This window comes from Eurypyga helias, unplaced genomic scaffold, assembly GCF_000690775.1.
Source record: "Eurypyga helias isolate BGI_N326 unplaced genomic scaffold, ASM69077v1 scaffold50595, whole genome shotgun sequence".
Taxonomy (NCBI): Eukaryota; Metazoa; Chordata; class Aves; order Eurypygiformes; family Eurypygidae; genus Eurypyga; species Eurypyga helias.
In genome coordinates this window covers 1-11,655 of record NW_010250470.1, presented here as the reverse complement: position 1 = coordinate 11,655, position 11,655 = coordinate 1, and the positions used below count along the sequence as shown (strand labels likewise).

Sequence of the window (11,655 nt, the reverse complement as noted above, 5' to 3'; positions counted from 1 at the left end):
CTTAGATCTTGGTATGTTTTGATCTTCAATGGAGTCATGACTTGTCGACCTAGCAGGGACCCAAACCTTTCTACCCCAGGCATGTCCTCCTACAACTGCGGATAGACTATCTCAACTAATTTTAAGATTGTTCCTGATTGCTGCAGAACTTGCAGAATAGAATCACTTCCCTGTATCTCTCATCAGCTCAGGTATCAAGCACGAGGCACCTTTTCTGCAAGGTTGTCTCCTCCTGTCCTCTGTCTCAGATCTAAAATGCTATTTTCCCAGGTGACCCTCCACAAGCTGCTGCCTGGATTGGCCAGTGCGTCCTCTACTTGCTGATCATGGTTTTTGAGAAGACTGTGATTATCCTTGTCCTGCTGATCCCTGGTTGGACAAAGGTAAGTTCCTGAGCTGTATTTTTTTCTAGGCACAGCTGTTGTGGCTTGTTTTCTGTCAGCTTTGCCTTATTAGTGGTCCATATCATCATAGATCTTTAATACTTACAACTTGTTGACATCTCTGTAATCATTAGCTGTTACTTAAGTTTGGGGAAACATTACTTTTGTAACAGTTTGGCTTTGGTACGTTCTCTTGCTAGTCAGAAGCTAGTGGAATGAGATGCTGCTTTAATTTTCTTTTCCATCCTTGGAAGGACAAAATGGGCTGGGCTGGCAGCTGAGATAGTGCAGTTCTGCCAGAGGATTTCTACATTATCTCATCAAGGCAGTTCATGTTGGTGTTTCCCGTGCCTAACTAGGGAGACTCTAAAGTGTTAATTCGGAAAGAACTATGCTGTCTTTCTCCCCCAGCTGCTTCTGTATGGTAGCTCATGCAATGGTAATTGTTTTGATCGTGAGTTTCTCATTTAAACAATAGAAAAAAATGACCCTGTGGCAGTTGTGGCCACATACCTGGGTATAAAGATCAATTCTGGGTCTCCACACAAATCCAAAATACAGCCTCATACTAGCTACTGTGAAGAAAATTAACTCTGTCCCAACTAAAACCAGCACAACGGGCAGTTCTAGTATTGAGTGCGTTTACATGTAGTGCCTAGTATCTCTCAGGCTGATGTGTGTTGTACACCAATTTGGGAGCACTTACCTCCTGTTCCTGTTAAGGGTTTGTCTGTCAACCCAGTAGCCTACAGCGCACACTGGGACATGCAGGTGTTCAGCGGCACGCACTGCTAGATCTGGAGATGCTGCTGTCCTCCTCTGTTTACTCATGAATAGCTGGTGTCCTTAATTTGCAGCTAGGCTCCAGGAGGCCAAGGAAATCCCTCCAGTTGTCTTGGGTAGTTAAACTGAAAGATTGGCAGTACTTAGTTCTTGATCTGTACGAAATCCTGTGTTTGGCAGCTGGACTAAGGGAATAGCCCATGTGATATTCCTAAGAGCTGGGCTAAAGCAAAGGCTGCAGAGCCCTAGGGTTAGGTAGGAGACTGCTGTAGTCAGAAGGCAACAAGTTTAAAGCAAAGATCTCGACAGAGCTGCTCAAATAATGCTCCTAAATGCTTTCTCCTTTGCAGCTTCAGCAGATCCTCCTGAGTTATATACCAAACCCCCAGGTGGAGCTCGTCCTGGTCATGCTTGTTGTGCCTTTTATAGGCAATGTAAGTGGTGCCTCTGGGAGCGTGGGGTGGGTGGGAAATCATGGTCCCCACTCAACAGGGAGCATGTATGGGAAGTGGCTTGGGGCAGCCTTGAGTAATGGAAGTGGCTGGGACAGTATGGAGGGGAGTGGAAACAAAGACATCTGTTGTCACAAATGCAGAAGTGTCACGGCTGCCCTGCCATGGTCTCTGCTCTCTTGTCCAGGCTGCCGGTTGGCTGGCTCTTTGAAGAAAGCTGGGGCTCGTTAACTGAGGGCTGCATCTGGCAGCAAACTACAGGCATGGGAATGCCTCAAAGCCCAAAGTGCTTATAGGATGGCTTGTCAGCGGTGACTTTTGGCAACCTGCCAATATAGCCATTTGGCTAGATTTCAGATGGTGTTACAGCAAGGCAAGGTGTTCAGGTTAACAAGAACTACTGATCTTCACAAAACTAATTTTGTAAGTCCTCTTGAAAGCACATCTTTTTCCTAGTTCTCCTGATTCTGGGTTGTCCTTGATCTGCTGCTTAGTTCCTGCCAAGATGGGGAATTAGAATAAGGAGTTAATGTTAACATCCCCCTGGGACAAGAGTGATTCAAACTCTTTTCATTTTATACCATGAGCATGGTAATGAATGCAGCACTGGAAAAATTAGGTTTACCTGCTCATGCTACCAGCCTGACTCCCTGCCCCAGGCTGCATGTAATTTATTTGAAGGGGAGCACTGGTTCTGAACTGAGCAGTGACTGATTCAGATGGAGCAGGTGAACCTGGGATGGAGCTTGATTCACTGGTTATTTCCAGGTGGAAAATTAGCCTATTGTGGTGTCTTTTGTTTTCTTTTTTTCCTGCTGGGTCTTCAACAACTATGAATAAATAGGCTTTATGTGAGGAAGGATCTCAGGGAATTTGACACATCCAACCCCCATGGGCACACTTGATGCAGGTTTAATTTAGATATTAAATTAGGTTGATCAAGGTTGGGCATCTGCAGAAACCAAAAGGAGAAGAAATAGCTGTGATTGCAGAGACCAAAATACGAAGTAATTTAATCAAACCTGGTATCTATATATCGGGAAGAAATTCTTCCCAAAGACAGCAGTGAGGCACTGGGACAGGTTGCCCAGTGAAGCTGTGGATGCCCCATCCCTGGCAGGCTTCCAGGCCAGGCTGGATGAGGCTTGGAGCAACCTGGTCTAGCGGAAGGTGTCCCTGTCCCTTTCCACCCAAACCATTCTGTGATGATTCGAACTTCTGTTTCCCCAAGGCCATTATGTTCTGGGTTGTGGACTGCTTGATCATGAGGAAATATAAACAGAAGGACCCCCTGGACATGAATGGATCCATAAAAACTCCTTGGGCTAGGAAGACTGAGGAATCTCAGGTAAGACCAAGGACGTCCTGTGTTTGAAACGAAACTGCAAGCTTGTGGCATGCTGTGTGGTTCACCACTATCATATGATGTAGCATTACATTGCCTAGACCTAGAGTGACGGTTCATGCACACGATTGATGACCCTGCTAAGTCAAACTGACTTTCCGTGCTTCTAGCTGAGGTCAAGAGGGATGTTTTCTGGGACGATCTGGCCCTGTCTAATAAAGAGCAATATTACAGCGTACAAAATGTTGCTGAAATACTGCCGTAAATTACAACGCTGTCTTGTGAGGGATGAGCTAACTTTTACACTAACCTGTGTGGGCTTGTTGGAGTGGTGGGCTGAAGCTGGTGGGTGCCTCTGCATTGTCTCTTTCAACTTTTCTATTTTTAACTCAGAGCTTGCTTTCATTACTGTAATTGGGAACATCCTTTTAGAGGACAAGACCTAGCTGGTCATCCTGTTTTTGTCAGCATTTGGTACTTTTTCAGCCAGATGATGGTCCCTTAGCTGTAGGAAGATGTATTTTGTTTAGTCTGAGCTTGACACAAGGTATGGGGGGAGAAAGTGCTCCAGTCATTAGTTCTTACTAATGACACAGTGTGCTTCTCATCAGCTTTGGGGAAGAGACCACAATCTGAGTTGCTGAGTTGAAATCCCTTCTTTCCCCTGGCACCCAGACCGTTTCAAAGTGCTGTGTGTACAACTGCTGATATTCTGCTCTTCACTGGTGAGACTCGCTGAGATAAGACAGCTTCTGGTAGTCATGGGCTGGCTCCTGGAGCAGCTTCTGCTGAGGGATTTAGCATGGACAGAAATAGCTCTTGTTTTCAGAGAGCTCTTTTATAAAAGGGTAACTCTGCTCTCTTGCTGCTGGATGGGATGCTCAACTACTGGTGACACTGCAACGCGTACGGCGGTGATGGTGTGTTCGCAGTCCGCACAGCAGCGATGGCTTCCGTGGCTCGAGGGCACAGTGGGGAAGCGGCTGCTGCTCGTGGGGATGTGGTGTTGGAGGCATCCACCTTCTGGAAGCAAGGGCAGGCAGATGTGAGCAGCTGTTGAGACAAGTGACTCACTCCTCCTGGCCCTGCCGCCAGATCACCAGTTGGAGCTTGTCAAGGTCACTAGGAACATGCAAACTGTTGCCCCAGGGAGTTTCCTGAATGGTGTGTGTGGTGAGGGCATCCTCCAGAAATCTTTATTGCTTTGGAGAGAGAAGGGAAGGGAGACCTGAGCTGGGCAGTACTGGTATGTCCTGATGGCTATGCACTGAAGCTGAGTGCTCGTATCTAGGATGTGAAGGTGGAGTAACTCTGGTCATGAACTTGTCTCTGGTTATGGCACAGTTCGGGTTTCTTGGTGGTGGCTGATGTTGAAGAGTGGTACTTCCTTAGAAGAGCTAGGTTGGAGGTCTGCTCAAAAGCTGGTGGTAAAGATCTGCTTTACTGACTGGATGTGCTGGTGTGTTCCTGAAGGTTTAAGGTAATTAAAATTTACACCAGCTCAGAAGCAGGGATAAGGAGGTGACACCTCTAGTTGGGACACCAGCCTCCTTTCCAGCTTTTTGAACTTAAACTTGTAGCATCCAGTCCCATAGATGGTGGCTGCTTTGGATACACAGATGGTGTTGCAGTTATGTTCCTCCGTGGAAATGGAGCTGACCCTCTCTCTCCTCTCCCCCTCTCTACTGAAGTCGGGGGGAGGTGTTTTGTGACCTCTAGTTCAGTTTTGGATAATCTGAAGGGAAAATACCTGTTATCTCCAGAAGCTAGGAAGGACTTTTCTGGTAGCTCAATCTGGACAGGTTGTTTCAAGTGACAGAAACAGCTCCCACAGTCCGACTCTTGCTGTCAGAGGCTTCTCCCATCTTCCAAGGACTTAACTCCTTTTCACAGACAAATTTTTGCAGACATCTTTAACGTGCAGATCATCTCTCCATCCCAAAACCCTCTGATCCATCATGGCAATGGAACTGCCAAGGGGACTGGTTTGTACCAGTTGTACTGGGACTGCCTCCTTTCTGCTCAGACATTCCTGTGCCTCTGGCCACCCAAATAGTTTGGGCAGAGAAGGAAGATCATGAAGAAATACAGAAAAGGGTGACCTGCTTTTCCATTTCTGCTTCTTGGTGCTGTGCCACAAGGTATAGTCATGGGCTCCTGCTTCATGTGTCAACTTTTCAGACTATAAATTAAAGATCATGTTGGCTGACTGGGCTCTACAGCTGTACTGGTTGGAATTTAGGCTCAAAACTAGAAAATTAGGGTTTGTTGGGCTTGTTGGTGCTAATAACCTGTTCAAGTGGGGGAATTTCTTCCCTTCTTGTGGCCCAGTGGAGGTGGAAGGAAGGGGGGCTGAGAAGCATCTGTACAGGGCAGAGCTGGCTGAGGCTGATGTCTCCCGTGGTTTATCAGGGTTCATCAGGGCTGTCTAGCAGCAGGCGCCAACAGCTCCCCATCATGCTGCCTTCTTGAATTTCAACCCTCTGCCTATCTTGCCAGTACAGAGTGTCATTATTTTCACTTGAACTAGCAGTTTGTGTTTGGAAAAGGAGGGGGGAGAGAGGAAGGAGAATGGAAAGAGGAGGCTGAAGTTAACCTGTTAAAAACCCACGCTCAGTATTTTCTGTAAGGATAGCAGGAAAACTCAGCTTTGTCCTTGGCTTGGTAGACCAGCTGGGTAGCAAGAAGAAACCTGGCAACCAGGAATCCTGCCTCTGGTATCTCTTACTGTCATGTGGTTGCAGTGTCGACCAAAGAACTGGCAGCTTCTTGTGGGTTTTAAGGCTCTTCTGGTGAGATGCAGATGTGACGAGGGGCTCTTGCTTGTAATAGAGCAACTGCTGAGCTTCCTTTACACTGAAACCCTGAAAGGGGCAAACTCATTCATGGCTGGAAGAATTTCACCATTCCTCACAAGTCAGTCTTAAACCTTTCTGTTGCTTCAGACTTGTGCCTTGCCTTGGTAAATCTTGATGCAGTCTTGTGGGGGCTTTTTGCCTTCTCCCTCCTGAGAGGGAAAGACATCTCTCGAGTGCCACTCTGAACCCACTGGGGAAATGCATTCGCTGCATGGCCCTTATTTCTGCTTTGCATGTGTCCTGCCCTTGACCTCAGTCTCTTTTCCTTTGCCCTTGCAAGTGCCAATAAACTTCAGATCTTATCAGTGGTTTCTTTGTTTCCTCCACTCAGGAAAACAAGTCAGTTTTAATAATGTTTTATTTGATCTTTTTTTAACTTGTTTTGTGTTGGTTGGATTTTTTTTCCCAGGGGATGTGAGTGAATTTCTGTTCCTTATCTGAAGACTTACATTTTCAGAGACCTTAAATCAAAATTTGGTCTAATAACAGTAGTACTTGTGAGAAACATTAGGAGTGCAACTAGAGGTTAATTTAAGGTTGGGAGGAAAGCTGATACGCTACATGGGGACCTGCCTTTGGTCAGTGTGGGGTTAACACCTATGCCAACTCCTTACGTGGGAGCTGTGACTTCTGGCAAATCCCTAGACTGAAGATGCTGATGAATGCCAATACCGATGCTGCTTGCTTTTAAGTAGGGAAGAATACTCCAAGAGTGAGTTTGATTTGCTGGTTGATTAGCTGAGCTGACTTTAAAATATCTTAAGGTGAACTGAGGTGCCTGGTCATTATGGGAATGCTAAATGAAGGGGGGAGGGAGAAGGGGGGATGTCTCTGGAAGGGGACTCCAGAGTTTCTCTAAGCTCAGGTGCAGGAGGGTGGTGGGATGATTCCTACCTTTACGCCAGGATGGTGGAGCTTTAGACAAACAGTTTGCCATGGCTAGCAGGGAAGTGTCCTCAGAGCTGCTTTGTGCTACAACCTGTGTCCTGGTTCTGTCGGTGCAATATCTCTCTGCTGCTACGATGGCTTGGTTATCTAAAGGGTCTGCTTGGGTGGGATACCCAGCCAGTAGGCAGGAGGGTTCTGTTCTTCCCCCAGGCAGGAGGGGTTGGCCGAGCACGTGGGCAGCCCCGGTTTGGTAGCGTGACACGTTGTTTTGTAAGCTGCTGGCCTCCTGGTGCGGGGAGGAATGCATGAAGTATGCGAGGACTGCTGAGTGAGACAGTAGCACATTGTCCCGGGACTGGGAAACCGTGACCTGATCCCAGCTGTGCCACCAACCCGCTGTGATCCTGACCTGGACACATCTGCAAGGGAAGCACCTTGTCCAAGTTGCACTGAAAACTCCCAAACTGGAGATTGGCTTGAAAACTGTATGTGAGGGTACGTCCCACGACTGTCACAGCGATGAGGTGCCGTCTCATGGTGAATCTCCCCAGGGAATTGTGGAAAGATTCCTGGGGGACTGTTGGCTTGAGCAGCTTTGTATGAGCTGGACAGTGGGCAGGTGACAGCCTGAATGGGTCTGGATGCACAGTGCTTCGTGCCTGCTCCATCATGCACGCTTGGCTGCCGTGGGGTTTGAGTTTGCAGCTGAAACCCACCAAAATCACCAGTTCATTAGGCCCCAAAACTAGCCTGTTGCAGCCTGTCAGAGTTCAGTGAGTTTATAATGCTGTGTGTGACTAATTACCCATTCAGCAGCTTCACAATATTAATATGATAAACAGAGGAAATCTTCACTTGGAAGAAATGGAAACTTTCCAGTGCATGTCTTGAACCAAAATACAATTCCTCAAGACCAATGGGGGGGTCAGGAAGGGAGCTTAATCTGATCTAGTGCTGTCCTTAGTGTCTGACGTGCTGCTGTGAAGATAACAACATCAGATGGAGGGGTTGGGGTGCGTGTGAAGGTGGGGAGGAAATCTTCCCCTGCGGCCCTTCTGCTCCCTTGAAGTCGTTGGCTCACTGGAGTTTGTTTTTCCTGTTTAGTCGTTTTGTTGCTATGGTGACTGGCCCTGTGGTGCTGCCTAACTAGTGAAGGGCATGTCAATTCACAACTGTGCCTGGAAATAGTCATGGATAAGACTAATTCTCCTAGCCTCCTGGTTTTGCCCAAGCTCCAGGACTGGCCAAGCTGCTGGGGACACTCTGTGGGTTAAACTGAAAGCCCGTCTGCCATCCCTTGGCTTGTGCCTTTCGCCTGGAAGGCTGCTGTGAGGCACAGGGAGGTTTCAGAGGGCACTGGTTCAGTTTTTGGAGCACAGTGGGGTCAGGTAGGTCTGAGGCTCTGGCGGGAGGTCTGCACTGTCCCAGTGGAGGAAGCTGTGTTTGTGGGGATGGTTGTGGTACCTGCCCCTTGTCATCAGCAATGAGCTAATGGTGCCATGTGGCTTCTGTGATGGGAAAGGTCTGCTGGCATCTAGGGAAATAAAACTGGAGGCTCTTGACGGGGCTGTTAGGCTTGTGTCCCTCTGAAGAGTTGGGGGCTGAGCTGCCAAGGACCTGGCCAGGCTACTGATGTGGGTGGCTGGTGTTTACCAGAAATCCCATGATTTGGCAGACCTGGAGCACTGCTGGGCATGACACAAGCTGTGGCGCAAGGGTTGACTGCACTTCAGCTGCGCTTAGAGGTAGCTACTGTCAGGGGTAATGACAGTAGGGCTTCTATTGCCCAAAGCTGGGTGTTTGAGATGGTAAGAAGGAGGTAGGATGGGGTTGAGCAAACAATCTGTCAGGCCACGAATATTCCCCCTGCAAAGTGCTCGCCCATTCAACCTGCTGGCTGGCATTGGGTTTCAGCTCTTCTGCAGTCAGTGCAGCCATAGCCCAAGTAAAATCCAGCCTTTTTCCTCTTCCAGATGGTGTGGCTGGAGGATGCCCCATGCGTGGCTCCATCTGCGTCATGCAAATGCTCCAGGCCGGTGGCAGCCAGTTAGCTCAAACCAGCCTGTTGGTCTGAAGTTAGCTACTGGGAGCGTAGTTGTTCTGGGGGCAATGGGCAGCCTTTGGATCACGCAGCAAACCTGTGGGATTCCTTACCCAGAGAGGTACCAGTGAGAGGTGTCAGGGCTCTATTTCAGCTCACACAGTTCAGGCTGAGCCAGGAAGAAATAAGATGCTACCAGGCCAGGACCCCGCTCTGAGCCTTCTGGCCATGGCTGAAGTCGCTGTCCTTGTTCTCCTGGCTGAGCTCTGGAGAGAGCAAGCAGCTGGTGACCGGGGAAAAGGTCTGCATTTGGTACAGCTGTTTACAAAAATGTGTGGCCTAGTTTTTGTACATCTCCCCTGAGGCTGCAGCCTGGCCTGAACATGCATATCTCAGTCCTGTCCCATGGTGAACACAGCTTTTAGCTGCCTGTTCTGCTTTCAAGGTGGATGGTTGGGACACCAGATCATTTTGGTGTCTGTGCCCAAATCTGTCTGGTTGTTGTTGGAGAGATGGTCAAGATGACCTTGATCTTACCCCTCTGCCAGAGAGGATTAGACAGCTCTAGGAGTGCCTGACCCCTTTAGCATACAGTATCAAGAAGAGCAGAGAACTTACTCCATCTGTTCTCCTTTCTAGGTGTTACTCTCTCCAGAGATGGATTTTGATCAGTCTGAAAGCGACCAGGATATTTCAGGACTCCAGGGAAGGAACCAGAAGATGAAGCAGCCCAGTTATCAAGTGGTCATCTGACAACACTGAAACAAGGGAGGTGGCGGGAAGGGAAGAAGCACTGTGATCATTGGGCTGGCTGAGGAAGAGCAGGGTGGGGAATGCTAGTTGATCGCTAAGGATTTGCAGAGATCCTTTTGCCTGCCTCATATCGACTGATCCTTCTCCAGTTGTTTCTTTGGGGTGGTATCTGTGCACCCTGTACAGCCTTGAGCAGTATCTGCTTTGCCTGTCTGACCCTAATCTGTACACACGCAGGCACGTTGAGGTTAGGGGTATGGATATGTGCTTCCCCTGGCTGGCCAGCTGGATGTAACTTTCTGTCAGGGCTAGAGATTGAAATCAAAAGATTGTCTGCCTTTTTTTTTTATATATAAAAAGAAAAAAAAAAACTGTACCGTCTGAACTGTGACACTTCTATATGCACCATAGTCAAAAGAATTGTTTTGCAATATATGTATTTAAATGCCTTGAACTGGGAAGATTCTCAGTGGATCTGATGCTTTTTACTGTTTTATAAGGAATGCAATAAATATTTGACATAAAACTGCCTTCATGTGCTTTTATGTTTTGCAAAAACCCTAACGCTGTGCAGGGGAGGAAGGGGATCTGTTGAAATCTTCCCTGACCAGTCCCTCAGAGGGCAGATTGTCTTTCTGCAGCAGGGCTGTCCTAGTGAACTACGGAAGAGGAGCTGAGCCTCAGTGCTCAGTCTGTACAGCTGGGTTGTGTGAGCCACTTCAGTGCAACCATGTGATCCTGCAGCATCGGTGTGTGCTAGACTCCAGCCTGGATGGATCGGGAGACTGAACTCAGCTGCCACCTTACAAGTGAGTGTTTACCCTAGGAACTAGAAGTTGGCTATTTTTCTTTTGCCTAGTTTAAAATATAAACATGAAATCCCTGCGTGACCTGATCCAAAAACTAGATCTGAAGAAGTTCAAGTCCCATTAACCAGCCCTGACCTTTGGGGGGTAAGGGAATGTCCTTGGATAAGGGCTCCTGCAGGAGGAGAACCCTGGGTCATCACAGATCTGGCACTGTTTGGTCCCAGCATGTAGTGCAGGGCCCTCGCTCTCTTGTTAACATGTTGTGTTCATCTATAAACACACAAAAATGCAAACCACTTTGCAGCTCTCTGGGGAGAGGTGGAGCACAGAGCAGCTGTGTAACGCGCTCCTGTGCTGGGTGCAGGTACGCATCTGTGATGGGACCCATGCAGAGAGCAAACGGTCCGTGGAGCAGGGCCTGATCCAGGATCCATCGAAGTGGTAGACTTGGTTGAGCCACAGGCAAGTTTTGCGTATTGCAAGACAGTCCTCAGAAGGGTTGGGCAGAAATTATATTTTATTTTAACTCCCTCCCTTGTATTTTCCCAAGGAAACACTCCTTAATAAAGAGTAGAAAACAAATATTTAGATTTTTCTAATTTAGATGGATTTAGATTTCTAAAACCTGAGCTGAGTGTGTGAAGTTTTGCAGGTTGGTTTTTGGGTTTGGTTTGGTTTGGTTTTTTTTGGGGGTGGTGTGTTTTTTCCTTACTTCAAAGTAGTTTAGAGGCATTAGATGCAAATCAAAGTCTTGCGTGCCCCTTAGTGAACCAGACATGCCTGGCTACACTTGCAGCTGTGCAGCCTTATACTGTATTTCTGGAAATTAAGTCCTTTTTTGTTTCTCCCTTATTTAATGAAGGGTCAAAATCCAACTTGTGCTGGCACATCAAATGGCTTTTGGAATACATGGCACACAGCTCTCTGAATATATGATTTATATTGTTTAGTGAAATCAGTTTCACAATGCAACTCTTGCTTGTCTGGCGGAGTTCTGTGCTGATAAGGGCTGGAATAACTCCTGTGCTGTTTAAGGTTTTCACTGAAAATAGATTAAAACAGCTTCCCTGTTAGAAACTTGCTCTCTGTTTTGAGGTGTACTGGTATCCTGGCTTTTGTTTTTGCTATAGTGCTGCACAGTGCCGTGCTGCACTATGCGACGAGCGCAAATTCAACCACAGGGAAGTCCCAGTCCTAATGTGGAGGTGAGTGACGTGATCTTCCATCTTAGTCCTTAGCTGAGGCTGGCTGAGAAGGCTCACAGTAGGCAACAGCAGGGCAAGTGTGAAGTGGGGTAAGGCTGCCTAGGAAGGGGAAGTGTGAGGGACCTGGACAGGCTGGAG

General features: G+C 47.8%; 1 protein-coding gene across 1 annotated transcript; it reads left to right on the top strand.

Moving 5' to 3' along the window:
• Positions 1 to 270: 270 nt before the first annotated feature.
• LOC104502755 (transmembrane protein 110-like) lies at positions 271 to 9,503 on the top strand (the record flags this gene model as incomplete). The annotated part of the gene is made up of 4 exons (XM_010151672.1): positions 271 to 383; positions 1,517 to 1,600; positions 2,850 to 2,966; positions 9,390 to 9,503. Coding segments are annotated over 4 exons (428 nt in total), but the record flags the coding sequence as incomplete, so codon positions are not given.
• Positions 9,504 to 11,655: the final 2,152 nt, after the last annotated feature.